Here is a 24793-nt window from a genome sequence, read left to right as displayed (position 1 = left end):
ACTCACAAACAGGTTCTCTTCACCTGGGTTTTGTTCCAACAAGTTTTACCAGTTTGTCCCGTCTGCCTGAGGATATGTGGTGAAGCTGACACGCAGCTCCCCGTGTGGGAGAGCTGCACAGATTTCAGGAAGGACACCAGCATTGTCCGGATGGCTGACAAGCACACATCAGGAGACGGCAGTGAGGACTTCAATGGTTCTCCACTGGTTGTTGAAGTTTACCCAGCTAATGGTTTGACCGAAGAGGGGAAAGAGGACCAAAACCTGTGGCCAAGGTGAGAGAGACTGTACAAGATTTAGATCAGACTAAAGATAAGTCAAGCTTCAACTGGAATTTTGTGTAAAGAGGTTAACCTCATGTCGTTAGGTAACACAAGATTTCTTAAAATGATCAGAATGTAAATGTTTGATGACTGAAACAAGTCGACTGATATGAACTTGGTGTACAGGCGTTTAGGAGAACTTCAAAGATGTTGTTTTGCTTCTCTGGAACAGGATTTATTTTTTAGCGATGCTAGTGGTGTATTGCTCTGTGGATTCCAAAGTCAAGAGATATTTTGGTGTGGACTGACTCAAAAGATAGACTAACAACTATTGGATGGATTTCCATGAAATTGTGTGTATATATTCATTGTCCCCAAAGGATAAATCCTACTGACTTTGATGATCACCCTGAATTTTCCTCAGGCACCACCAGCATGTTGACATTTTAGGTATCTATTGAAATGTCTCGACACTGACATTTGGTACTGATATTCATGGTCCCCAGAGGATTACATTACATTACGGTCATTTTTAGCAGATTAATTTTAATAACTTATGCTTCAACTTTAGATCAAGCGCTAGCCTGACCCGCCAGATGGTTTGTAACACAGAAAAGGGCAGACAAGTCTTCAGTGCCGTTATTTGCTCAATTTTAGATGATTAACTACTCTCCAGTTCTGATATAACTGATGCTATTGCAGCAGCTAAGCTAACCTCTTCAGGAACCACCATAGTCGTTAACAACAGTCCCCAGAAGCTCCTCACAGGACGCTGAATGGTACGGTCACTGGCTGGCCGGACAAAATCGCATTATACTTGAAGCCTGACGATGGATTTTCATGTCATCCTGCGATTCTCGAATGATCTCGTGACATTTTGAAAATCCAGCTGCTACGCAAGATAAATCTAGTCCCATTATCAGGTCAACATTTTACTTAGCAACAACATTCTTAGCTGCACTTTGTGTTTTGTGCTAATTAGCAAACCTTAGCATGCTAACATGCTAAACTAAAATGGCTCGTTAGTCTCCTCTCTACAAGTGTGTTTACGTTGCTATTTAGTCACAGTTACTGTGGAAACTGCTTTTACCAAACGCACAATATCATCCACGTCATTGAGTGGAACCTGTTTCCCTTCATGCTTACAGACCACTGGCTCGAAAATGGATCCTGATGCTGTTCATAGGCACATGCCTCCTCTACTGTTCCAGGATGGCCATGCCAATCTGTGCAGTGTCAATGGCAACATCTTTCCACTGGAGTAAGATTGATTCTGGGCTGGTTCTGGGTGGATTCTTCTGGGGTTACTGTTTCACACAGATCCTGGGCGGACATGCTAGTGACAAGTAAGCAAACCAGCTAGTATAACAGTGTTGCGTTATTTCAAACGATGAGCTAATAACCTTTGTTTTAATTCTATAATATCTGTTGATATGTTAGGGTTGGAGGAGAGCGTGTCCTGTTTATCTCTACAGTCTCATGGACTCTGATCACAGCTGGTACTCCTCTTCTGGCTCACTTAGGTTCTCACACCTTTGCTCTCATGACTATCGCCAGATTCCTCATGGGAGTACTGCAAGGTGAGAGTTACAGCATTGGAATAAGCACATAAAGAAGCACATAAACATTTTGGGGAAGAAATGTGTTCAGCTTCTTGCCCAGCATTAGACGAGAAGATCGATACCATTCTCAACATATGTCTGTACACTAAATATGACACTACAGCCAGCAGAGGGATAGCTTAGCTTAGCATAAGACTGGAAACGGCTAGCATTTTTTTCTTCTTTTATTTTTAACTTCCTACATTACATTACAGTCATTTAGCAGACGCTTTTATCCAAAGCGACTTACAATTCAGATTCTACAAAGTGAGACTAGCTGTTTCCCCTCGTCTCCAGTCTTCATGCTAAGCTAAGCTAACCGGGTGCTGGCTTTACATTTTTCATGTTGCATGAGGTACTGACAAAAGGCAAGATTAAATAAATTTAAAAAAAAAAAAACATTTTGGTAATTTACAAAGCTAGTTATTTGTATGTATAAATGTACTCAAGAAGAAACAAAGTATTCAAACAAAGTATACCGTACAGACAGAGTGGGATGCATTGTTTAAGTAAGCATATTTCCCAAATTGTCGAACTCCTTTAAATAACAGTTTCAGTGCTGCAGGAAATATACACTATAGTGAATATATTTGGGAAAGCTGAACGTGTCTTATAATGTCTCTTAGGTGTTTTTTTCCCGTCTTTGGCCAGCCTTTGCTCACAGCGCGTGGTGGAAGAAGAGAGGGGCTTTTTAATGAGCACCATGAACAGTGGTAGCAATCTTGGGTATGTTGTACACACACACACACACACACACACACACACACACACACACACACACACACACACACACACTCTATTATGACACCACTTTGTTGCTCTTTCAGAATATTGCTAGCAGGTGGATTGGGATCCCTGTTGCTGGACCAGTACGGCTGGGAGAGCATGTTCTACAGTATCGGTTTCCTTTCCGGACTCTGGGCTCTCATATTTTGGCTGTGTTTAATAAAAGGTACAGTAACTAGAGCCGGTCATGTATCCCTGAATAACAAAGGGACCATAAGTTGTCACTTTGCGAATGACCTGGCGGAGTATGGAGAGGGCTAACTGAGCCCTGCTTAAAAAAGGTTGCTGCACTGGTTCCAAAATGTGCTAAACATAGCAAGAAAGCCGCCAAGTCCTCAACAACGGACAGATCCTTTCAGGCCTCCAAAGCCACTCCTCGAAAATTGTCATCATGAATGTCAACAATGAACATGGCTGTTGTCATTAATCCCAGCTTTCACGCTAGCAGCTTGTGGAACGCTTGTGACAAGTATTGCGTTCAAAGGCTGAATACTCCGACCATTACAGTCATGAGAGCATTTTATCTTCTTTTTTGTCAAAGCATTTTATTCATCGATTGCCATCAAGAGGTTTTTGAAGAAGATTACCAACCCTGCCTTAAACTCTGTCTATTTAATGGATCACCATGATATTTTGTAAAATATTTATGGTCACAGAGGGTGAATCCTAATGACCTTAAGTGACTTTTTCCATCTCGTCAAAGTTATTTCACTTTTTGAGTGAAGTATTCACATTCATGGTCCCCAGATAATGAATCCTACTGACGTTAGTGATCCACCCCGACCTTCCATCTAGTGCTACCACTTGACTGAAATGTCTCGAAAACTATTGAACCTATTGTTATGATATTTGGTACACATATTCAAGTTTCCCTCAGGAGGAATTGTAATAATTTTGGTGACCTCTTAAATTTTCCATCTAGCGTCATCAGGTCAAAATTGTAATTTGTCGAATACTTTGGTTTATGGCTAATTAACATGTCAACATAGTCAGTTCTGTAGCAAAGTCAGAGATGCTAGCGTCACTGTTGGCTCTTACTGTTGTTTGTACTACGTTACTAAATGAAAAAAACAGTGTCATTTAGGTCTCATGGCATCAGTAAAATATAATGTGCAATGTGTGGTTCAGGTTTAGAAGTTGCCCCCAAGCAGATGGAAACGATGGAAACAAGTAATGACACACAATGGAGTTTGTCAAGAACACTCTGGCTGAGTCTCTTTAAGGAGCCACCTGTCTGGTACAGCCTACATCCTTTAATCCTTCACTCTTTACCAACCAATACATGATTCTTTGAGTTTTCAGCCTAACCCCATTTCTACATCTGTCTGTGTCGTCGTCGTCGTCTTCCTCAGGGCCATGGTGTTTTCTCACATGTGCTCGTGCAGCACTTTCTACACGTTATTGTCGTGGTTGCCAACATACTTCAAAGAATCCTATCCAGACGCCATGGTATTTGATTTCTCTACCACATGTTGCTATTTGGTCAATGAACACAACCAAACTGTACTATAGATTGCCGCACCTTCACACACACCAGCCTCAAGTTGACTACATTGTTTGAATGCTAACCTGTCCATTCTTGCAGGGATCTGTGTATAATGTAATTCCATGGCTTGTTGCAATTCCATCAGCACTTGCCGGAGGATACATATCAGGTGTTCTCATCGACCAAGGTATTTAAACATGTTTTTTCTTTTGTTGCTGTGTGTGTGTTTTTAAGTCAGTTACAGTATCCTTCATTAAAACAATGTTTACACCATGTGTTTTCTTTCCTGTAGGATATAATGTAGGATTGGTGAGGAAGATAATGCAGGTAAGTGTGGAAAGACTTCAGTGAACCATAGTTGTGTTTTCAAGTGACAAACAGCTGCGCCTGTGTGCAGTGAAAGGTTTTTGTCCTGACTGGCTGCGGAGGTGCTCATGATGGAATTTATCTGTGTGCTTCAAACATGTAATTACAAGCTTCTCCAGGGCAAAAGAAGTGAAAGTACTATTTATGGGCTACATGCATCATGTAAGCTACACATATATTCTGTATAACTGAAAAGCTTGACTTGCTATATTCATGGTTAAAACAAAGTGCATCAGACAATTCTCTGAACAGTAATGAATCCAAATCAAATTGAGAGTGATAGCAAGTTGCAGTCCTGCACTTTTACGTCTAAATTTATGACTTGTACCTTTTTAAATGTCCTCTCACCCTCCTCAGTTCTTTTCCATGGGCGCATCGAGTGTGTTTATCATGCTTCTGTCCGGAGCCGTCTCATTTCCCTCCGCTGTGATCTTCGTTTCCGCTGCAATTGGTCTGTCCACCTTCAGCAGCAGGTAAAGTAGAGTTTGTGTATTCTAACTGCTACAACCTCATTTCATTCTTATGAAAGATTTGTCAGTGGAATTCAGCTAAGCAAATATTTAAAGGATGATGCTGTTGTTCTATATTTCTGTTACCAAAGACCAAAAACAAAGAATGTGTTTGTCTGTTTCTCAATACTTTTATTCTCCCTACCCCTTAAGTCTACTTTATTTAAAATGGAACTTTTACAAACAACATGAGTTGTTATAGAAAGGTTTTACAGCACAGAGAGAGAAACACAGAATGAAAATAAAGTAGGCAAACTTAAGAAAAACATAAAATGGAGTCAAGTCAATTTTTACTTTAAATGGCCCAAAAAAAATAATCACAGATTTGCCCCAGGAGGCTTTACAATCTGTGCAGCACACTACACCCTCTGTCTTCTTCATGGTTGTCGTCATAACAGTAGAACATGTGTTTTTGTGTCGTCCCAAAAAAACGGAGTGAGGCGTGCGAGCAAGTTCAGGCATCCCTAGTCTGCTGCTTAGGTCTCTCTCTGCAACATACAACCTTTTAACCCATGGTGCCGTTCTTAAGCAACATTCCACTTCCACCTCAGCATCCAAACATTTTACATGTTATACATTCACATGCAATCCATCCCAATGAGAGTTTAATTTGTAGTCATTCGTTTTTTTAACATTACTTAAAACAGGAGTGAATAGCACATTTTGTCAGGGACTATTTCCAGCAGCGGATTAATACACATTTGGTGCTCTAACAAGTACGGCAGCAGAACGCTGTAGGCGTGTACTCAAAAGACAGTACAAAGTAAGTCCTCTGTGCCATTGAGCACAGAGGACTTACTAAATAAGAGGCATCAGGCTTTGGATACATAGACCATACTTGTTATTCTTGGTTTTGGTCTTTTCTGATAATACTAAAAATATAGAATATCACCAGACTTCATCATTTTCATATATTCCACAGTGTAAAATAGAGTTATCCTGTAAATGTAATGAGTTTCAATGCGTTTCAGTGGTGTGGGTGTGAACGTACAAGATCTCTGCCCATCATGTGCCGGAGCCATCTACGGTGAGTTTCCAGCCGCCTACATTCCAGTTTCATAAAACTGTGCCAATCGTTGTTTTCGTTGATCAATTTTTCCCTTTTCTGCAACAGGTTTTATGAATATGATGGGTGCTTTCATGGGTACGTACCACCGCTTCTTCTGCAGTATTTAGGAAATGACTTCTTTCTATTATATCCAGAATTAAAAAAAAATTGCAACATGTCCATTGTTACTGCTGGCGCTGATCTCAAATATACCTCTTGTCATGTTTCCCCTCGGTGTGGTTGCACAGGAGTGGTGTTGGTCTCGGTCTCAGGTTACCTGATCGAGGTCACGTTGTCGTGGACCACGGTGTTCTCCCTCATCACTTTAGTGAACGCCACAGGCCTCGGGATTTTCCTCATCTTTGGAGAAGCTCGTCGCGTCGACCTGTTAGATTACAAATAGGTTATTTTGATTTGGCTGTGAACAATGCATGCAAGCATAACCAGTACAGTACAATGTAGTGTAATAATAGTTTTTGATTGGTATAAAGTTGTGTTTTCTTTGGCATTGTTTTGACAATGGAATCACATGTTTACATGAACACACCACAAACTTCTCCTCTTGAAATTGAAGGAACTTGACTTTTGTTCTCTTGTATTTACTGTAAGTTATTGATCTATTTTTTTTCTAATTTCTTGGCTGCTGTATTTCTTTTTATTTAAGTTGGAAGTTATGAACTGGTCAATGTTCAAATTAGTGCAATTAATGAGCGAGGCGACAACAAGGACTTTTTTTCTCCTGAGAACTTGATTTCACTGAAAATATTTATAAACAACTATTTATAATGATGTTATTATAGATATTTATACAACGGAACACTCTTTTAGAAAGCATACAGTGCATACAGCTGCGCTATTGTACAGTTTTTCTACTTTTGTTATTGATAAAAATGGAAATTTCCTCGTTCAAGGACAGTAAGTTGTAAATTCATCTGTCTTGCCTCTGTTCTGAACAGATCGAGAAAACATGAGATTTTGTTTAACGTCAGACATTGTTTAACAATCTGTGTGTTTTAAAAAGACAGAGAGGAAAACTTTTTTGTTTTTTTCTGAGAGAGAACTTAAATTAAGTGCATTAACAAATTATTATTCTGAATAAACATACAGTTCATACAGCATACCGTACACTTTCTTTTACCTTGTTTTGTTGCGAATGACAAAGTGGAAACAGGTTTAGAAAATGTTGCAGACCCGAGTCTCAATACTTACTTGAAGCGCATTTGGGGTCTTCTTGGGTTTGACACAACAAGCTTTGCGCTTTCGTGCCTGAACACAATCCTGTCTTTTGAGCCCGGCAGGTTATTCCTTTGACCACATGGCTTAGTGTCTGCTTTGATGTGCATTGTTAGTTGTGAGTCAATAAATAGACAGGTGTGTGCCTTTTCCTGATCCTTATCCAATCAGTTCAATTTGCCACAGGTGGACTCAAATCAAGCTGTAGAGACATCTCAATGATGATCAAGAGAAATGGGAGACACCTAAATTAAATTTCAAGCGTCATTGAAAAGAGTCTGAATACTTATGCCATTGTGATATTCCATTGTTTTTCCTCTTTAAATACATTTGCAAACATCTCTATAATCCTGTTTCTGCTTTGTCATTATGAGGTATTGAGTGTGGAAAGCTGCAACATACAAAAACGTGGTAAAAGGTGAAGGGGCCTGTATGTGGCTCAACTTCTGTAATAGATAGACTTATTGTGTCTTAAGAAGGGAAAGTGATTTTTACTTTTTTTACTTTTGTTTGTAACATGTCTGCTTTTTATGTCTTATATGCAGCGTTTGAATTGTATTTAATCTTTTTGTGTATTCATTAAAGGTCAAGGTGACAGTGGGTCAAGTGTTTAAAAAAAATCCTTTGAAGAGAAGTTCTTTCTGATAACTAAAAAAATGTGAAAAAAATCACATCCAGGACAAAACGCCCCCTGGTGGTATCTTTCTGTACTGTTTTGTTCTAGTCAGAGTTTTGTTGATGATTTGTAAAAATAAAAGAAAACACAAATATCATTCATCATTATCGCTAAGACATTACGTTTCCATGAAAGGACATTACAGAACATTATACTGTGGTCTCACAAAAAGATGGCCATAGACTCTTCTTTAATATGTAAAAATGGAAATACGAATTACAGGAATCCCCTTACTACGGTGGATTTGATATAACAACTAGGCAACATTAAATAGTCTACACATTACCCCCAAACATGGCCTGCATGGTTTAGTCAATAAAAAATGTGTAAATTGGCGATGTTCTTAAGAAAGTGTAGTTTTTTATTTTTATTACATTGTCAGACTCACGATGGACAGTTTTGGACAATATCAAAGTCAATACAGAACCAGAAAAACACAACAACTTTTTATTCCATGCATTCCTAGTTTTGGTCAAAAGCTGATGCCTACATTACCCACAATGCAACTCCATTTCTGGAATGGCGAGACCTAACTCCCCTTAAGCTTATTCTGCTCAAAGGGTGTCAAATACGTCTCGTGCACTTGTGACGACCATCTCTATGAGGTTAGTTAAGGTTGGTGGTTCCTACGTTATTTTAGTGGTGAAAAATATAATACAAAATTGTGTCAATCTTTAAGATCAATTTAAAAACTTGGAACTAGAGATTGAGACGATAAACTCATGTTTACAATGTTTACTGAGGTAATAAATAAAGTGAGAAGTAGAGTCATTTTCTGATAGACTTCTATACAATCAAACGTCAAACAATCAAACAATCAAACAAAAGCAGAAGAGTCGCCCCCTGCTGGCCATTACAAAGAATACAAGTTTGAGTCACTTCTGCATTGGTGCCACTTTACAGATCTGGACGTTGTCACCTGGTTGTAGCCTATCTTATAAAAATATGTATCTATAGCTCTCCCGACATACTTATAATTAAACTCACTGTCTAAAAGTCTAGAGGAGAAACAAAGAAGAGATGGACATTTTGACGTGAAAAACACTAAAACCTGTAAACACTCTTAGAGTTCCCTCTTTACTATATATTACATCAGAAAAAAACAGAATTCAAACAGACAGGTGGAGGCTGGTGGAGAAAAAGAGTCATGTTGGAGTTTCCATCAAATCACTGCAGGTCCGGTTTCAGCACCCTGGTCAGCTCATCTCACATCCGGCGGTGCTTTGTCCGTCTGCAGTGATGGAAAAATTACAGATCCAAATACATTAACCCGGTCAGACAGACGGTTTAATGGAGAAGGGGGGGGGGGCAGCAGCGTTTGATAGCGAAGATAGGCTACGTCATGACGTTATTGCTTCAGCCTATGAGGAGCAGGGCACGCAAACCAGGACGGGGAGGCTCGATGTAAAGAAATGTCTAATGGGCTATAAAAAAAAAAATAGAGGAATAGCATGCTCGGTGTTTTAACCTGAAGGTGTGATCGGACTGAAGGTGCGTCTGTCTTTATCCGCTCCAAGCCTGACCCGGACATCATCAGCGGGCCAGCCCGCCCGCCTCCACCGAAGGACGGCATTGTTTGGCCTGATCACCTCCATCTCCGTCTCTTTCAATCGCATCGCACGGGGACGTTTCCGCTGAGGACAAGACAGCCGGAGACCCGAAACATCAGATTGCGTGTGTTGCGGAATGAAATCATGCCGCTGCAACGCACTGGAGGAACTGAACAGTTCATTACGGCGTTAATGGGTGGAGGAGCGTCAGTGGGTGATTGTGAACAAGGACGAGAAGAAGAAGAAGTGTGCTGTTTGACGCAGCTGTATTGAATGTGTCTATTTAAATCACATTTGAAGACATTTTTAAATACCCCTGTATTGCGTTCATGGCGCCGGGCCTGTCGAGTCTTTGTGTGTGTGTGTGTGTGTGTGTGTGTGTGTGTGTGTGTGTGTGTGTGTGTGTGTGTGTGTGTGTTTCATCCTGTGATGCTCTTAAAAGCTCCAACTTTCCCCGATAAGGGACAGGATTGCCGCTCCTCGTGTTCACGGCGGACCTTGATTTATTAGCCATACAATTAAGGCACGCGGTGAATGCCAAGAGAGGAATCCCACTCTCCACGTCCTGCATCATCAAGACGAAGAGATTTAAAACATCTGCAGAGAGAGAGAGAGAGAGAGAGAGAGAGAGAGAGAGAGAGAGAGAGAGAGAGAGAGAGAGAGAGAGAGAGATGCCTGTGCTCAGAGGAACAAAGACTGCCTGTTTTCTGACCGATCATGACCAACGTTTAATCAAACTACATTGTTTTTCTTGCAGATTTTCTACTTGAAGTTTTCCATAAAGACTGTAATGCTGTCAAATAAATGAACGACTCCAAACGTGGACAGACTGTGATGTATAATAATGTCAAACATTGAAGGGATTTGCTCATATATTACAGTAAAATTGATATATTTTGTTTTCGGGCTGGTGGAAATAAGCAATTTAAAGACGTCACCTTGGGATTTTATTGGGCTTTTTTTTCCCACTATTTTTTGACATTTCAGCAGCTTAATCAATAATGAAATATAATGCAGCCCAAGTGATGCCTTCAAATGTCTTGTTCTGTCTGACCAACAATTCAGTTAACTGTGATTTTAAAATAGCTATTGGAGTTGTGCTTAATAAACGACTTTTAAAAACAATTAAAAACACTTTGCATCAAACTGTAGCTGATTAGCTTTACTGTCACTGAATACCTGTTTCAGCTCTAACGATGTATAAACTTGTGTTTGGAAGGATATTAAAAACATAAAGCATTACAATGGCTGTGAGGTTGATCTTGAGTATATCTTTTGTCACAATAACGAATTAAACTACAGGCCTGAGTCAGCTGTACTGAACACCACCTCCTGGACTGCAAAGTCAACTAGACCGAATGACAGAAGAAGGAAAAATAAGATATATATATATATATATATATATATATATATATATATTTAAAAAGATATATACGTTGACAACTTGAAGATTCCTGTATCATGTATGAAAACATGTTAGTTATTGTACTGTTTACCACACTTCATTTGTCTGACAGCTCGAGTTATGATGACAAATACGTCAAAATGCTGAGTGCTCTTTTTCACGGGCCAGCGACGCTAAACACATGATCTCATAGACCGTGTGGCTGTAGACTGAACGATACAACAGTGTGTAGTTAATAAATACACTGTAAAGTGCAACATGAATGCAGCAGTAATATTAATCCAAAAACAAACGACAGGTTACATTTTACAGCACAATGACTACTTTTGAAGGTTTTCTGTGCTTTGGAGTGTCTTCACAGTGCAGCATCAGCACTTTTATTTGATCTCAGTTCTTCCACCACATCGACTTAACGATTTCTTTACAAGGATCTCATGAGAGAGACTACAAAGTTTCCACTGGAGGATTTTCTTCTTCTTGCAAACCTAAATGTCATCACTTTTACAATCCTTGAAAGTACGTTTTTAAATGTTTGTGAGCAGCTGAACAAAGAGGATTCAAAGGATAAACGTGGTCATATTCTATATTTGTCTTATTGTCGTGTGTGTGTGTGTGTGTGTGTGTGTGTGTGTGTGTGTGTGTGTGTGTGTGTGTGTGTGTGTGCGCGTGCCAAAGCCTGATGGAGCTCCATTGCTGTCCAAGAACACATACTTGGTGGCTGTCAGTCCATTCACACACAATAATTCATGACAAATGATAATTTAATAAAGCAAACTGGGAGACACGATTCAAAATCTTTCCGGTTAATAATAGTGCTTTAAAGCCAAACAAGTGTGATGTTGAGAGTAAAACATATTTAAAGCAGTATTTTTCGTGAAGGAATCAAAAGAAAGAGATTTTGTATCAGAGGTGCTGCGATCGTATTAAAAATGCATTTCAAATGGTTTCACTTTTGTCGGTTTGTTCTTATTTCAATTTCGAATGTTGCAAATTTTGTTATTTCGGAATCCAATATTAACATTAACTTAATCGTGCACATATAATCCTCGTCACAATAAACACCCACAGAGAACAGATAAGTATATCTTTAATAATGGAGATGATCAAATCTAAGTATGTGATAGTGACCTCTGATACAATGGATATTAAATTCAGGGGTGACTTTAAAACTTCTTCTTTTTCTTTTTTTTTTTTTTGCATAAATTTTCTATAATCCAATACCAGTAATATAACTCTGATTGCTCCACAATCATACTCCCTCTCTTTTCTTTCACTCTTGCATACACACAATACAGCAAGCAAGTAAAAAAAAAAAAGAAAAAAAAAAAAAAAAAGAAAAGAAGAAAAAGAAAGTCACACAACATAGACCATATAGGCTAGCCTCTGGGTTTTCATACACTTGACAATAAATCAGTTAAGTATAATGCTACAGTTAAACATTTTCGAGGCGATCTCAGTTAGAAATGCCGTTACATTAAAGCTTACATTTTCTGAGGATGATGTGGACAGGTTATAGCGATGGAAATGATGCCAAGATTATAATTCTGTTAAGAAAGAACAAGAAACAGAAAGAAAAACAAAAGTAACAGGCCTGGCCTGAGTTTTAAAAGCAGTACATGCTACATTTCCTCCAGAATTCCATAAACAAGAGAGCTCCTGTTTGAACAGCGGGGGGGGGGGGGGGGTCACCGTAACGGGGAAATAAGACAGAAAGCAAATTTTGTGTAGATAAGACCTGAACTCATACAGTAGATTTGTAATTCCATCCTTTAAAACACGAAAGAGAGGGACCACCTTTAAGAGCGTTTGATCTCTATAGACATCTTTTCCCTGAATCTCTAGCTGAAAACATCTGAGGTACAGTTCTGGAAAAAAAAAAAAAAAAAAAAAGGAAAAATGTTCATTTAGTGCTGAAAAGAAATGTTAAGGCTCCGCTCTAGAGGAGAGACAACATCCCAAATATTCTCCACCTTCATTTTGAATGGAGTCAGCTGTAAGCCAGTTTGAGTAAGATTCATTAAAACCCTAACATTTAGGCCTTGGAAGGTCACGACCTCGCACGATCACGTCTGTGCACACAGAGACCTTCAGTGTACACACTCCGAACCAAGTAACACACCCCTCACATGAAAACAGGGGGCAGTGTAGAAGTTAATCGTTTCATCCGATGATATAAAATACAACTGGCCACAAACAGATAGCAGACATTTGTCAATAAATTCATGTTCACTCGTTAAGATTAACCAATACAAGCACTTAACGTTTCTCCAACACACAAACCACAAAGTGAACAGTCACTGAATATCAGCAGCATGTTGTCAAGAGATTTTCAAAAACAGACGTGCAGATATTGGTTACTTATATTTAGTTAAGAATGCGAGTTCTGGGGGGGTAGCGATAGAGATTTGTAAGGCTAAAAAATAGAGAGAGAGAGAGAGAGAGAGAGAGAGAGAGAGAGAGAGAGAGAGAGAGAGAGAGAGAAAAACAACAACATGAAAATACATATTGTTGAAGCGATTCAACCGGTGGAACTAGGTTCATCCCTGCTCGCCTCTTAAAGACTGGGAGCCAGGAGCATTGTGGGTCAAAAATCTGACGTGGGCCAAAGTCAACAAAATTAAATAGAAAAAAATATTAGTTTCAATTTCTTTATGTCCTTGTGTTCCTTTTTTTTTAAAATCTAAACTCCGTCGACGGTCGTCTTCCCTTCACTTTTGGCGATCCTGGAATGGGGAATAAAAAAAATAAAACAAAAAAGGAAATCATAAATTATTGCACAGATAAATTATGATCACGTCACTAACACGAAACAGTATTACCATTAATCGACTGAGTGGAATTATATCGTGATCATTTTGAATGTTATGATTTTACAAAAATGTGTTGTCTGAATTAATAATTCGGTGCAAATTTGAATTGAAGATAAAGAAAACGAGATACTGAACATATGAAGAGTTTTGTTTGAACACAGTCGACTGCATTAAATATCAGTTTGATGACTTCATGTGTGTAATTCTGCTTTTGTCATATAGTGAGATATATATATATATATATATATATATATATATATATATATATATATATATATATATATATATATATATATATATATATATATATTAATATCAGACTTTACCTGATCGATTCGGGATCGGCTCTGTATTGGGGCAGGCTCATAGCTCTGTTAAAAAAAACCAAAAAAAACATGCAAAGAGCTTATTAAAAATATACACATCAACTTTAATATTTCATCTCAAACTTGACGATGACCAATGGAAACCAGCTTACAAATAAAGGACTGTACATGCACTTTTATTTATATGTTTTATATTTATATTGTAATTTCAGTCTTCCCTTCTAACATTTATTGCATAAAGAAAAATCCAAAACTTAAATCAACAAGATGTCTTTCATAAAAAGTGTCATCTCTGTCTCAGCACTGTATTCTGTACAGAGACAACTAACCGTGTATTTGGCATCAGCATCAGAATTAAAATGTATTATTATTAAATATCTTTAATCCCAATTTTTTAAAAAGTGTCATGCGTTACATGGAAAAAGGAAACGTCTACCTTTTTCACCACCTCCTCCTCCTCCTGCTTCTTCTCATAGTGGGAGAAGTCATCAAAGAGGGAGGTGGTGTGTTTGTACTGGGCGATGATCTTGAGCACCTGCTTGGCCTTCTCCAGAGGAACCTCTTGAGTGTCACGCGAGTTGGTGACCGGCTTGTTGTCATTGTTCTCCAGGCGGATGTGGCGCAGCTGGCTATTAGGCACGTCCTTAACAAACAACCAGTTCACATCAAACTTGCCCTTCCACTTGTCCTGCGCCCAAACGCCAGCGCTGGTGCCGTAGTCCACAGGCGAGCGCATCTCGGCCACGCCGCAGAAATGGCCGCTGCCGTTGACGCTGAACAACAAGTAGACGGGACCTTTGGAGTTCATGCCCCTGAAGGCCGAGTCCAAGCGCTTGTTGCCGTGCTCCGTGCTGCACCAGATGGAGTACTTGATGGAGCGGTGGATGTCGTCCTCGGAGTAGCTCTTGATGATGAACACGCGTCCGTTCTTCAGGCTCCAGTCGAACTCCTTAGGGTTGTAGCTGTGGGCCGCCCGCAGCTTCTCCAGCACCGGGTGGGACTCGGATCCCGGTTCTGGAGGCGCGCCCCCGCCCCCTCCGTTACCAACACCGCCGCCGTTAGAGGAGCCGGTGCTGTCCAAGCTTCCGCCCCCGTAGCACAAGTTGCGGTTGCGAGGCGCTATCCAGCGGGTCTGAGGTGTCGGAGCGGAGTTGTGATTCTGGTAGGACTGCGGAGGAGGTGGAGGACCCTGCATGGTCATCTGCTGCACGAGGGACTGGGCAGACTGTAGGGACTGTTGAAGGGGGGGTAGCAGACTGGGAGCATGGGAGTGAAGCTGGGGCTGTTGGTGATGGTGGTGGTGGTGGTGGTGATGTGGGGGCAAAGGAGGGGCCATCTTACTAATGGCTCCTTTATTATCCCATGTATCAATGTCCATGTTGTGTTTAATGGGGGGTGGAGGCAGACCTCCTCCAGCTATGGGTGGGCCAAGTTTGTTCTTGGTCTTTTGTTGCTGCAGCTTGGCAGGTTTACTAGCGATAGCGGCCCACGATGTCGGCTTCGGGGGGGGCATTCCGATTGGCGTGCCGCCGTTGCCCGTCGCAACGGCGGCAGCTACACTGCCGCCTCCGAGGGAGCCGGCGTTCTTCACACCCGAGCCACCTCCAGTCACGTCCCCGCCTATCTTTAGGCCCAGCATGCCCTGCTCCAGGCTGTTCATACCCGGCGCCTTACTCAGGGTGTCACTGTGGAACCCCGTCTGACCGTCGGGGACCAGGGTGCCTCCCAGAGAGCTGGGGGGGTAGCTGTAACTCCCCCCATAGGCCGAGCTCTGAGTCTGCTGGCCCTGAGAACCGCTGGTGCCCCATGCCGAGAAGGCCGGGTTCTCGGGGAAAAAGTTAAACCTGTGAGGATAGATGCTGCTGCTGAGCCCGCCCGGCTGCCCAAACACCGTGTCGTGCATGAAATGATGGTCTCCATTGCTGAGGGGGGCATAGGGCGTCAGGTAGGGAATCGGTGGGTCGCCTCCTGTGGACCAAGGAGCCTCACTGAGAGGGTAAGGAAATCCAATGGAGGGGGCATAGTAGCTGGACAGGTAAGGGTCTGTCATGGATTGATAGCTGTTATTCTACAAACACAAATAGAATTAAGATCATTTGTTAGACATTACATGATTTTAGTGTCACAGAAGACATGTCGGGGGGGAGTTTCCTACCTGATTAGACTGGTTGGTGAGATAAGGCTCAAAGTCATTGTCATGAACCGTGTCCTTCTGGTGGAGGGAGCCATTCTGCACTGAAACTGGGAAGGCTGCAATAAAGCCAAACTGTTGTCAAAGCTGGAATCTACACACGAACAAACCTGACAATGCCAAGTGTAACTATCAGAAGGTCTTCTGCACTGGTGCTCATGGCTTGTTTATAGCATCCAGTAACAGACCAGTCTCTTCTCTCTGTACTGAAGTCACAGTCAGACAAAGAGAGGTCCATGGGTGTTTGGTGCCGTACAGCGATTTAAAATGATTACCCCCGTCTGCTGGATAAACACAGCCTTCAGAGGAGTTGACCTTTTGAAAAGTGCACAGTGTTTTCTATCGATAAGCCGTTTGCTCTTTATTATGAATGTTCATTACAGCGTGCAAGTACAAAAGCAAACACATGGACGACAATATGTCATAATGCAAATACAGTATTTAGTGCAATGCAGACATTTGTTTCACAAGAGATGCATCAACACACAGGTCGGATGGATCAGATTTATGGTACCAGTTGGTTAAACAGGTACAGCAACATCTATAAAAAAATAAATAAAAAAAAAAGGTTCAGAAGACATTTTCTTCTTACCTTTGCTTGCATCTTGTCCCTTCGTTGTCTTCGGAGGGAATGCATGTGAAATGAGAAGGGGAAAAAAGCACAACGCTTGCATGGGTCTCCAATGTTATTCAAAAGCATCACACGTTATCTTAGCTGCACGGTGACACGTTAATACGTTGCATCATGGGAGCCTGACTTTGACACATTACAGTAAAACGTCTTTTTCGGTAACGCGTCCAGAGGAAGCTGTGGTCCAGGCCTTTGATTACCATCAGAGAGCACATTTGGAGGTTATCTACCCTCCCTGTTGGCTAACTAGCTGGCTAGCTTTGGGAATGGAGGCACCGTCTTCAGAGTGGGGATGCACACAGACGCGCGCGCACACACACAAAAACACACACATACACACACATATCTCGCGAGCTGTGGGGAATAAAGCGCGTCTCCTCGCTGCTTACCTGAGGGTCAATACTAGCGGCAGACATCATTCATCCACCAGGTGTTGTGTCAGACTGAGAAACCCTGCACAACACGTACAGTGTGCGCGTGTGTGTGTGTGTGTGTGTGTGTGTGTGTGTGTGTGTGTGTGTAAGCTGCAGGCTAATGGCTGGAAAAGCTGTTTCCCTGATCCGCGGTAGTTTGCTAACACAGTTAAACACAGTGAGCAGCAGCCGTTAGCCGGTGTCTCTGCTCGTCGTCGCCCTCGCTGGCACTCTGCGCTGCCCTGTCGACATTAATCCAGCGGGGCTTCAATCCAGCTCCGACCCCCTCGCCGTTAAATTAAAATCCCAACCAGCCTTGGTGGCCCTGCTCACTTTGCCCCAATGGCAGCTTCATCCGGGGTCCGTGGGGCGGAAATGACGCCGGTGACGTAGGAGACGCATCCTCGGCTAACGTTACCTAGCAGCAGCAGCAGCAGCAGCAGATGGACAGATATTGACAAATGTGATTGTTTTAAATGTTTTATATGGATTTGTTTTAATAATCCCGACACGATAAATACCCACTCTCATGGGTTTATATTATATTCATTGTATTAAACGGATACATAGTAAGCCCACCATTGTTTGGTTTATATATTATTTTAAAATATTATTTTTGTGATCACTTGGAAAATAGCAAAAAGATTTGCAGGGTGAATTTCTCTTTTCTTATTGTTGTATACAACGTTTATATTCTATTACGTTATATGCATGTGTGGTCAATAAATAAGGTTGCAGCAATAGATTATGCTCTGTTGTAGTCGTGTTTACATTACATGTACCGATTAAAAACACTGTTTTTTTGATGGTAAGTATTTACACACTGTTCTAAGTCTATTTGTTCACCTGCATGTGGCAGGGCTGTATTTTGGCTCCTGAGGTTACAAGGTTAATTTATTTGTCATTCTACAACACATGGTTGCACAACGAAATACAAGATGTAGCCCCTTTACACTACACACACATAGAATATATTTACAGATAGTCAAATTAGAATAGAATACAATGAAAAACTAAATACACGGTTACCATATATATATATATGTAAATCCTTAAACAATTATACATATAGAGACTCTGGTTTAGTGGGAATGAGGGTTGTGCAAAAGAAAGACAAATTATCAGAGACAGGCGGAAAAAAACAATAATTTTTTTAGTCTTAGAAATGTTTAATAATAAAGAAATGTGTACAACGCCACAATACAAGCCGTTTCGTGAGCATTGTTTATTTCACTGCATTTGATCGTACACTACACAAGTTAGAATGGCCACTTTTTCAAACTGAAATGAAACATTATTAATAAATTATACATTTTGCAAAACATCCGACAGGATCTGCTAGGCCTACTTATTTACATCACTTTTCTCTTTGTACTTGAGTGCTTCATATCGAGAGATTGATAGCTCTTTCTCACACACACACACACACACGCACACACACACACACACACACACACACACACACACACACACACACAGAGGTAGATTTAAATCTAGATTTACGGCATTTTAGGCCTGAGTAGAAACAGGTTGGCTGTTTCTGGCACACGGGAAACAGTCTGAAGAGGGCAAAACTCCAGCAACAGGTGTTCTTAATTGACAAATACACACCAAAACAATTACATGATGACAGTCTCCGGCTCCTTCCTGGTTTTCCTCCCTTGTGTGGTTATTTATAATCTATAAGCGAAAGAAAAGAAGAATACATTGTGTATTAGGTGTTAAACAAATATAATGGACAATGGCATAGATTAGAATGGGTGGAAAATAAGAGGCAATGACAGTCATGCCACTAAACCTACCTGCAGGTTTTTACACTAGCAGAGCAACTGAGAGGGTTTGGATGGATGATACAATTCAGCAATGAAATGAACTAAAGTAAGAAAGAAAAACGTAAACACATGATACAAACCAATTCAACCACAAACTAAATGGGAAAGCAAGGTTGTGCATTTTCTTTATACTGCATAAAATACGTAAAATGGAAAATGCAATGTAAAATGAATCATATGTCCTATCAATGGTGTCTATCAGGAGCATACGTACAGCTGTCCTCCTCATCTGAGAGAGTGCTGACGATGTAGCCGGCATAAACAAATCCTGGGAGCTGAGGGAAACACACAAACATGTATCAACGTGAATCACAGTGTTTCAAATGTTCTTTCTTTTATATTTCAAAAGCATTATTTATCACAAGGCATGGTTTAGAAACACTCTCGTGGTGGTGACAACATGAAGGGTTTCACAGAGGACATTTTGAAATGTCACAGTCGGAAATAATAAAGGCCGAGTTCCACTTAGCTTCTTCCTTCATGTTATTGATAACGCCTGTGCCAAACATCTGTTGTGTAAGGGTCACAAGATTTCTTAGATTTTAGATTGTTTAGATATTCATAGTTATTTATGATCAATTCCACATATTGTTTATGTGGAATTACAGCTTTTGAATGTTTTTATTTTTATGACAAATGGTACTTTTCCTGCGGTACGAAGGCCTTCAGTGTGTGTGTGTGTGTGTGTGTGTGTGTGTGTGTGTGTGTGTGTGTATCTGTCGATCTGATTGTCAAGCTGCTTCATACCATGATAAAAGAAACTAGAGGCTGAGACGCTCAGCAGCACAACTAACTACCACCAGACACCCGTGCGATAACGTGGTGCCATCTTTAAACGCTCCATGCCGGTTTGCCAATTTAGAGTTGCTGTTGCTAGGCAACAGTCCATTTCTGTGTTAGCATATTTACTGATATTAGAAGAATATTAAAATGTTAAATATGCTTTCAATTTGAAGTTTCCTTAAAGCGTCACGGAGTAATTCTGTTGACATTCTCGCTGGTTTTAAACCGTGATACTTGATGAATGAGTTTCTCATGTCGGCGACAGAGACTCACGGACACGAGGAGCTGGAGGATGCAGTGCAGGATTTCGATGTACTGGTATTCCAGCCAGCAGCTCAGCACCGTGGTCAGCTCGGGGTTTCGCTGGTTCTGCCACCCGGCGGAGGGAAGGCCGTCGCTCTCACACCCCGGCCCGTTGTCCTTCCACCACGAGCGATGCGACGATACTCCCAGGGAGAGGATGTCACCGTCCTGCAGAAGAGATGAGAAGGCAACGGTTCACCTCTCAGGTTCTAAACAGATATTCTGCTTTGTTAGACTGGGTGCAGTAGAAAGTGTAAAATCCCACTTAAACATGATGTGATTCAGAATGTGCCTCGCTTCCTGTCTGAGGCCACGACAAACAAGTATTTGCATTCTCGATGAAGCTATTCATTTTTCATTTCATTTTAGAACAGCAGAGCAATGAAACACATTACAAGCTGTGGGCCGGAGAATAAACAGCAATAAAAGAAACAAGTTAAACCGCAAATCATGAGAGCAACTAAACTATTTTTAAAGTGAATACGTAATAAAAAAATGTTTTAATGTAATGTGATAATAGATTTCATTCCAAATCTTATTATATGTACAGATAAATGATTAAAAGATGGGTTTTTAGTTATTTTCTGACGGCTCTGGTTTTTCAGCGTTATGTCTATAATTCAAAGTGAAGATGGGAAAAGACAATGTTGTAACTGATAGAACAGATTAAAACCTCTACAGTACATGCTGTATAGTTTTGCTTTACACAGTAATGAGTCCAGGGAGAAAGTTTAAGATGTAACTTAAAAGCTCTATTGTATAGTAGCTGTTGGTTCATTAGGTTCTGTGGTGGTAAGTAATTGGAAGACACTAGAAACATCTTAAAGTCATTATTGTTGATTCATTTAATTGAAGTAATTTGTGAAATAGATCAGAAGTTATCATCAGATCCCAAAAGTTGTTTTAAAAAAATAAAAAACAAATGTTTATTTACAGTTTAATGATGAAATAACCTTGCACTTATCAAATAATCAGTTCATTATTGTAACTTCCAATACGACCGCAGGTACAACTGCCACCACTTTAATTACTATAATTAATCATCAGCATTTTTTAATACTAAATAATTTTTTTTGTCTAATATTGGCATCACCATCAATAAAGACCAAAAAAAAAATCAATATGTTTTCCAACGCAGTGAGGAGAAATAAACAGCCACTGTCAACAGAAACGACAGGAGACATGAGAAGAGCTGAACACTGTATTTAGGATCTGAGGCCGTGTGGGTCTCTAATTATGACACGTATGTGACCATTAGACTTACCTTTGAAAGACCTCCCAAATCCAAGTAGAGACAGCTGACGAAGACATTCCAGCCGACCCACAACAACGTCCACAGCAGGTACTGAGGACACAAAAACACTGAAAATGAATAAAACTCACAATTCTTCAACGTGGTCAAAGTGCAGCTCAGGGCTTCTCCTTTTACATACAAATGTCCTAATTATGAATGACACAAGTGTGTTAAGATACTCTGAGGCGTGAGAAGATTAAAGAGAGAAGACAGACAGACAAATATTTCTGTTACACAAAACTATGTGTATTTTTTTTAATAACTTTTACCCCAATGTTGCTTTTTTTCTTGTGAAATACCAGATCTGGCCTACCTGAGGGTGATGGTGTTAATGACTCTATGGTTTTTACATTTTAAACAAATAGTTTGACATTTGACATTTCAATAAATGCACTTTTTTTTTTTTTAAGAGTTAGATGAGAAGATGGATACCTCTCGCATGTCTGTAGGTTAATATGAAGCTACAGCCAGGAGCCGGTTAGCTTAGCTTTAGCTTAGCTTAGCATAAAGACTGGAAACAGGGGTAAAGAGCTAGCCCGGCTCTGACAAAAGGTAACAAAATCCGCCTACCAGCACCTCCGAAGCTTACTAATTAACATGGTATATCTTGTTTGTTTAACCTGCACAGAAACCGTAGCGTAGAAACATCAATTTGCAGATCCCTCAGACAGTTCCCTCACCATAACAACATAGCGTGATCTGTACTGGATGACACCAAACAGGCCCAGGATGACCATGATGATGTGGAGGAAGTTGATCATGATGGGAGCCCACTGGTAGCCGAGGAAGTCAAACACCTGCCTCTCCAGCGCAGTGATCTGGAGGGGTCAACAGGAGCAGAGACAGAGTTTAGAGACATGACGTCTTATAAAAGACTTTCACTTTGTTACACCAGGTGACACTCTGCTGCCCCGGCCTGTTTTTTTTACACGTTAAAGGGAATTTTTTTGAGTTTTTTTTACTTGAATCTCTTGCTTGTGCATAACACAAGGTTGCATTTTTGATTCTTGCAAGTTGTCAAGGCAGCTGAGCCGCGGGGGACAAAGACAGAGCTGGTTGAAGTATTGTGTCCCTCTGAGCCCCAGTGAGTCATGAAGGGGGGGGAGGGCAGGGTGGGAAACAGAGAGGACAAAGTGGGTCCAGCCCCTCATTGTGGTGGTTGTAGTGGTGCGCTGCTTTTCATAAGCTCCTCTAACCACAACAAGCTTAGTATTAACATGGATCACAAAATGAAACGTGTACTAAGGTGCAGCTACCAGTTATATTGATTAATCTGCCAAGTGTTTATTCAATAAAATGTCAGAAAGTAATGAAAAATGCTTGTCAAAATCATGCAGAGTCCAAGGTGACGTCTTCAAATTGCTTGATTTGCATGAGCAACAGTCTAAAACCCAAAATAAATGCAATGTATTTGAACAGAAAACCTGCTAAATGTAGCATTTGAGAGGCTGGAACCACCTCTAACTTGTGTTTCATTTGAGTTTGCAGTTGGTGCAGAAACCTGAATGAACGATGACAATGTGAACGGAAGGTCATCAAATACAAACCCAAAGAATGTGCTTCACGGGTATTGAAGTATAGGCAATATTATATAGTAGCGTTAGGGGAAAACGAAAGATTCAATAATAATAAAAAATACAAAAGATAAGCTCGTCAAAGCACCAACAAATCAACTTTAATAATGAACACATAGTCTTTCAGCTATTTATTTCTATGTATTAAATGCAGCTGCAATGTCGTGGTTCCTCATTAGTGTAAGTTGTAAGGGATCACCGGAGGGGAACGATAGTCAGCAGATGAGCTTATGTGGAAGCATCTCGACAGAAAAACATCTTACCAACTGCAGACAACACAGGAGGATCAGCATGCATCGTGCCGAGCAGCAGCCCATCTTCCTCTCCTCTCCGCTGGCCCTGATGATGGTGAAGATGATGAAGATGCAGATGTGGATAACAGTGAAGTGACTGGATTTTGTTTTGTTTTTAATCGCTCAAACACAAGCGCCAAATATCCAGACGTGTGTGAGGAAACGTACAGCGCACTTTACCTGATGAGGAAAACGCGTCGACTGTCTGTGTGTGTGTGTGTGTGTGTGTGTGTGGGAACTAAGGGGGAGGGGAGGCTGTATGAGAGGCGATCAGTGCCACGATAAGAAGAGGAGGGGAAACCCCCGAAGGACAACGTCAGCCTTGATGCTGTGAGGCTTTGTTTAAATGCACAAACACTGTCTGTGCCAAAAAAAGATCATGAAAAAAAAAAAATGCCATTGAAAATAATTTGAATTAAGTAATTCAATCCATGAACGTACTGAAGATTAGAAATCAACACAAACAGGTGGTGGTAATTCTCAAGTTGAACCACTGAAGAAGAGGAGATTGCAATTAAAGAAAGTTGAACTTCAGACTGTGAAAAAATATGATAGAAATATGATATTTGTATTAATTTGAAGCTCATCACTCCACACATATATTCAGTTTTTCGTCTCTTCAGTGACAAATAAGTCACATACTTCGTGGACTCATGATTTATTTGCAAAGTCTGTTTCCATTGACACATTTTGTTTTTAGCGATACACCAATTATTTTTTTTACCTGAGCCAAGTGTTGTTGTTTTTTTAACGATATTTCAACTTTATTTCTTATTTCTAGCTCAGGATGTAAATATGGATTTTAATACGTAAACTGAAAAACGCTATTTGGGTGGTTTTGTGCCGTTCATGACTGTAAACCGAGCTGAAACATTTTTTAGAAACTACTAGAGCAACAGAAAATGAATCTGTAACAATTATGATGTGCCAAATATTCTCTGGTTCTATTGAAGTTTGAGGATTTGCTGTTTTTCTTTTCTTTTACACGATTGCAAACAAATTGTGTTTAACTTTTAAACTTGTGGTCAAGTAAAAGATGGTTTCTTGTGGCATCGCCTCTCTTTTCTGACATTTTATATACTAAACAATTAATTAAGAAATAATCGCCAGAAAAAAAAACCCACCTCTCCTGTATGAGAGTCTCCTGGTTCTCGCGCACTGTGGCATGGATTGACCCTCATACAGCAACACCGTCTGCCGCACCGTGATAGGCGGTTGCTCTCCTGCAATGCCGGGTTGACGCCGGTACGTGGTGGTAGAGAGCGGTGGAGGTGTGATGGCTTCAGAGGTGTGTGAGAGCGGCAAGGTTACAACAGACGTTACTTTTATATCTCTTACAACATTTAGTCTTAAATATTATAAGACAACCTGCTAGACATTATGTTATTACAATAACTCTCTAGAATAACATTTCTTAAAG

At 40.5% G+C, this 24793-nt stretch overlaps 3 protein-coding genes across 5 annotated transcripts; 1 reads left to right on the top strand and 2 right to left on the bottom strand.

Annotated features, from left to right (window-relative positions):
- Positions 1-131: 131 nt before the first annotated feature.
- On the top strand, positions 132-7893 carry LOC137889299 (voltage-gated purine nucleotide uniporter SLC17A9-like). The gene is made up of 13 exons (XM_068733087.1): positions 132-275; positions 1412-1609; positions 1704-1843; positions 2491-2590; positions 2692-2816; positions 3779-3887; positions 4003-4099; positions 4236-4323; positions 4429-4463; positions 4860-4975; positions 5983-6038; positions 6126-6155; positions 6308-7893. Exons 1-13 carry the CDS (start codon positions 151-153, stop codon positions 6460-6462), a joined length of 1374 nt encoding a protein of 457 aa, XP_068589188.1. The 5' UTR covers positions 132-150; the 3' UTR covers positions 6463-7893.
- Positions 7894-11666: 3773 nt separating this feature from the next.
- ythdf1 (YTH N6-methyladenosine RNA binding protein F1) lies at positions 11667-17653 on the bottom strand. Of its 2 annotated transcripts, XM_068733282.1 has the most exons (6): positions 17271-17653; positions 16843-16870; positions 16215-16309; positions 14496-16127; positions 14060-14104; positions 11667-13646 (listed from the first exon to the last, which is right to left on the bottom strand). In XM_068733282.1, exons 1-6 carry the CDS (start codon positions 17298-17300, stop codon positions 13632-13634), a joined length of 1845 nt encoding a protein of 614 aa, XP_068589383.1. In that variant the 5' UTR covers positions 17301-17653; the 3' UTR covers positions 11667-13631. The 2 variants fall into 2 exon arrangements, with proteins under 2 accessions (XP_068589383.1, XP_068589382.1); XM_068733281.1 differs by lacking the exon at positions 17271-17653 and having other exon boundaries at positions 16843-17255.
- An 814-nt stretch (positions 17654-18467) lies between these two features.
- nkain5 (sodium/potassium transporting ATPase interacting 5) lies at positions 18468-23575 on the bottom strand. 2 transcript variants are annotated; one of them, XM_068733176.1, is made up of 8 exons: positions 23554-23575; positions 23344-23419; positions 22187-22324; positions 21477-21557; positions 20183-20380; positions 19341-19401; positions 19097-19167; positions 18468-18974 (listed from the first exon to the last, which is right to left on the bottom strand). In XM_068733176.1, the coding sequence occupies exons 2-7, from the start codon at positions 23395-23397 to the stop codon at positions 19112-19114; spliced, it is 588 nt and encodes a 195-aa protein (XP_068589277.1). In that variant the 5' UTR covers positions 23398-23419; positions 23554-23575; the 3' UTR covers positions 18468-18974; positions 19097-19111. The 2 variants fall into 2 exon arrangements, with proteins under 2 accessions (XP_068589277.1, XP_068589278.1); XM_068733177.1 differs by lacking the exon at positions 19097-19167 and having other exon boundaries at positions 23344-23574.
- Between the last annotated feature and the right edge of the window lie 1218 nt (positions 23576-24793).

Source organism: Cebidichthys violaceus, unplaced genomic scaffold, assembly GCF_023349555.1.
Source record: "Cebidichthys violaceus isolate CVI_PGR_0920_01 unplaced genomic scaffold, fCebVio1.0.p SCAF_6, whole genome shotgun sequence".
NCBI lineage: Eukaryota > Metazoa > Chordata > Actinopteri > Perciformes > Stichaeidae > Cebidichthys > Cebidichthys violaceus.
This window is presented reverse-complemented; position numbering and strand designations above follow the sequence as displayed.

What these genes read in the sequence shown, in the direction of transcription:
- nkain5 (XM_068733176.1), bottom strand. Translation starts at nt 23,397, where the DNA reads ATGGGCTGCTGCTCGGCACGATGCATGCTGATCCTCCTGTGTTGTCTG. An exon ending in TCCTGTGTTGTCTGCAGTTG is followed by an intron (nt 22,325 to 23,343) that starts GTAAGATGTTTT and finishes TGACCCCTCCAG; the next exon opens with ATCACTGCGCTGGAGAGGCA. An exon ending in CTCAGATGAGGAGGACAGCT is followed by an intron (nt 19,168 to 19,340) that starts GTACGTATGCTC and finishes TTCTTACTTTAG; the next exon opens with TTCATTTCATTGCTGAATTG.
- ythdf1 (XM_068733281.1), bottom strand. Translation starts at nt 16,924, where the DNA reads ATGCAAGCGTTGTGCTTTTTTCCCCTTCTCATTTCACATGCATTCCCT. An exon ending in TCACCAACCAGTCTAATCAG is followed by an intron (nt 16,128 to 16,214) that starts GTAGGAAACTCC and finishes TTGTGTTTGTAG; the next exon opens with AATAACAGCTATCAATCCAT. An exon ending in AGGAGGAGGTGGTGAAAAAG is followed by an intron (nt 14,105 to 14,495) that starts GTAGACGTTTCC and finishes TTTTTTTAACAG; the next exon opens with AGCTATGAGCCTGCCCCAAT.
- LOC137889299 (XM_068733087.1), top strand. Translation starts at nt 151, where the DNA reads ATGGCTGACAAGCACACATCAGGAGACGGCAGTGAGGACTTCAATGGT. An exon ending in TTGGCTGTGTTTAATAAAAG is followed by an intron (nt 2,817 to 3,778) that starts GTACAGTAACTA and finishes TGTGTGGTTCAG; the next exon opens with GTTTAGAAGTTGCCCCCAAG. An exon ending in CTGTCCACCTTCAGCAGCAG is followed by an intron (nt 4,976 to 5,982) that starts GTAAAGTAGAGT and finishes AATGCGTTTCAG; the next exon opens with TGGTGTGGGTGTGAACGTAC.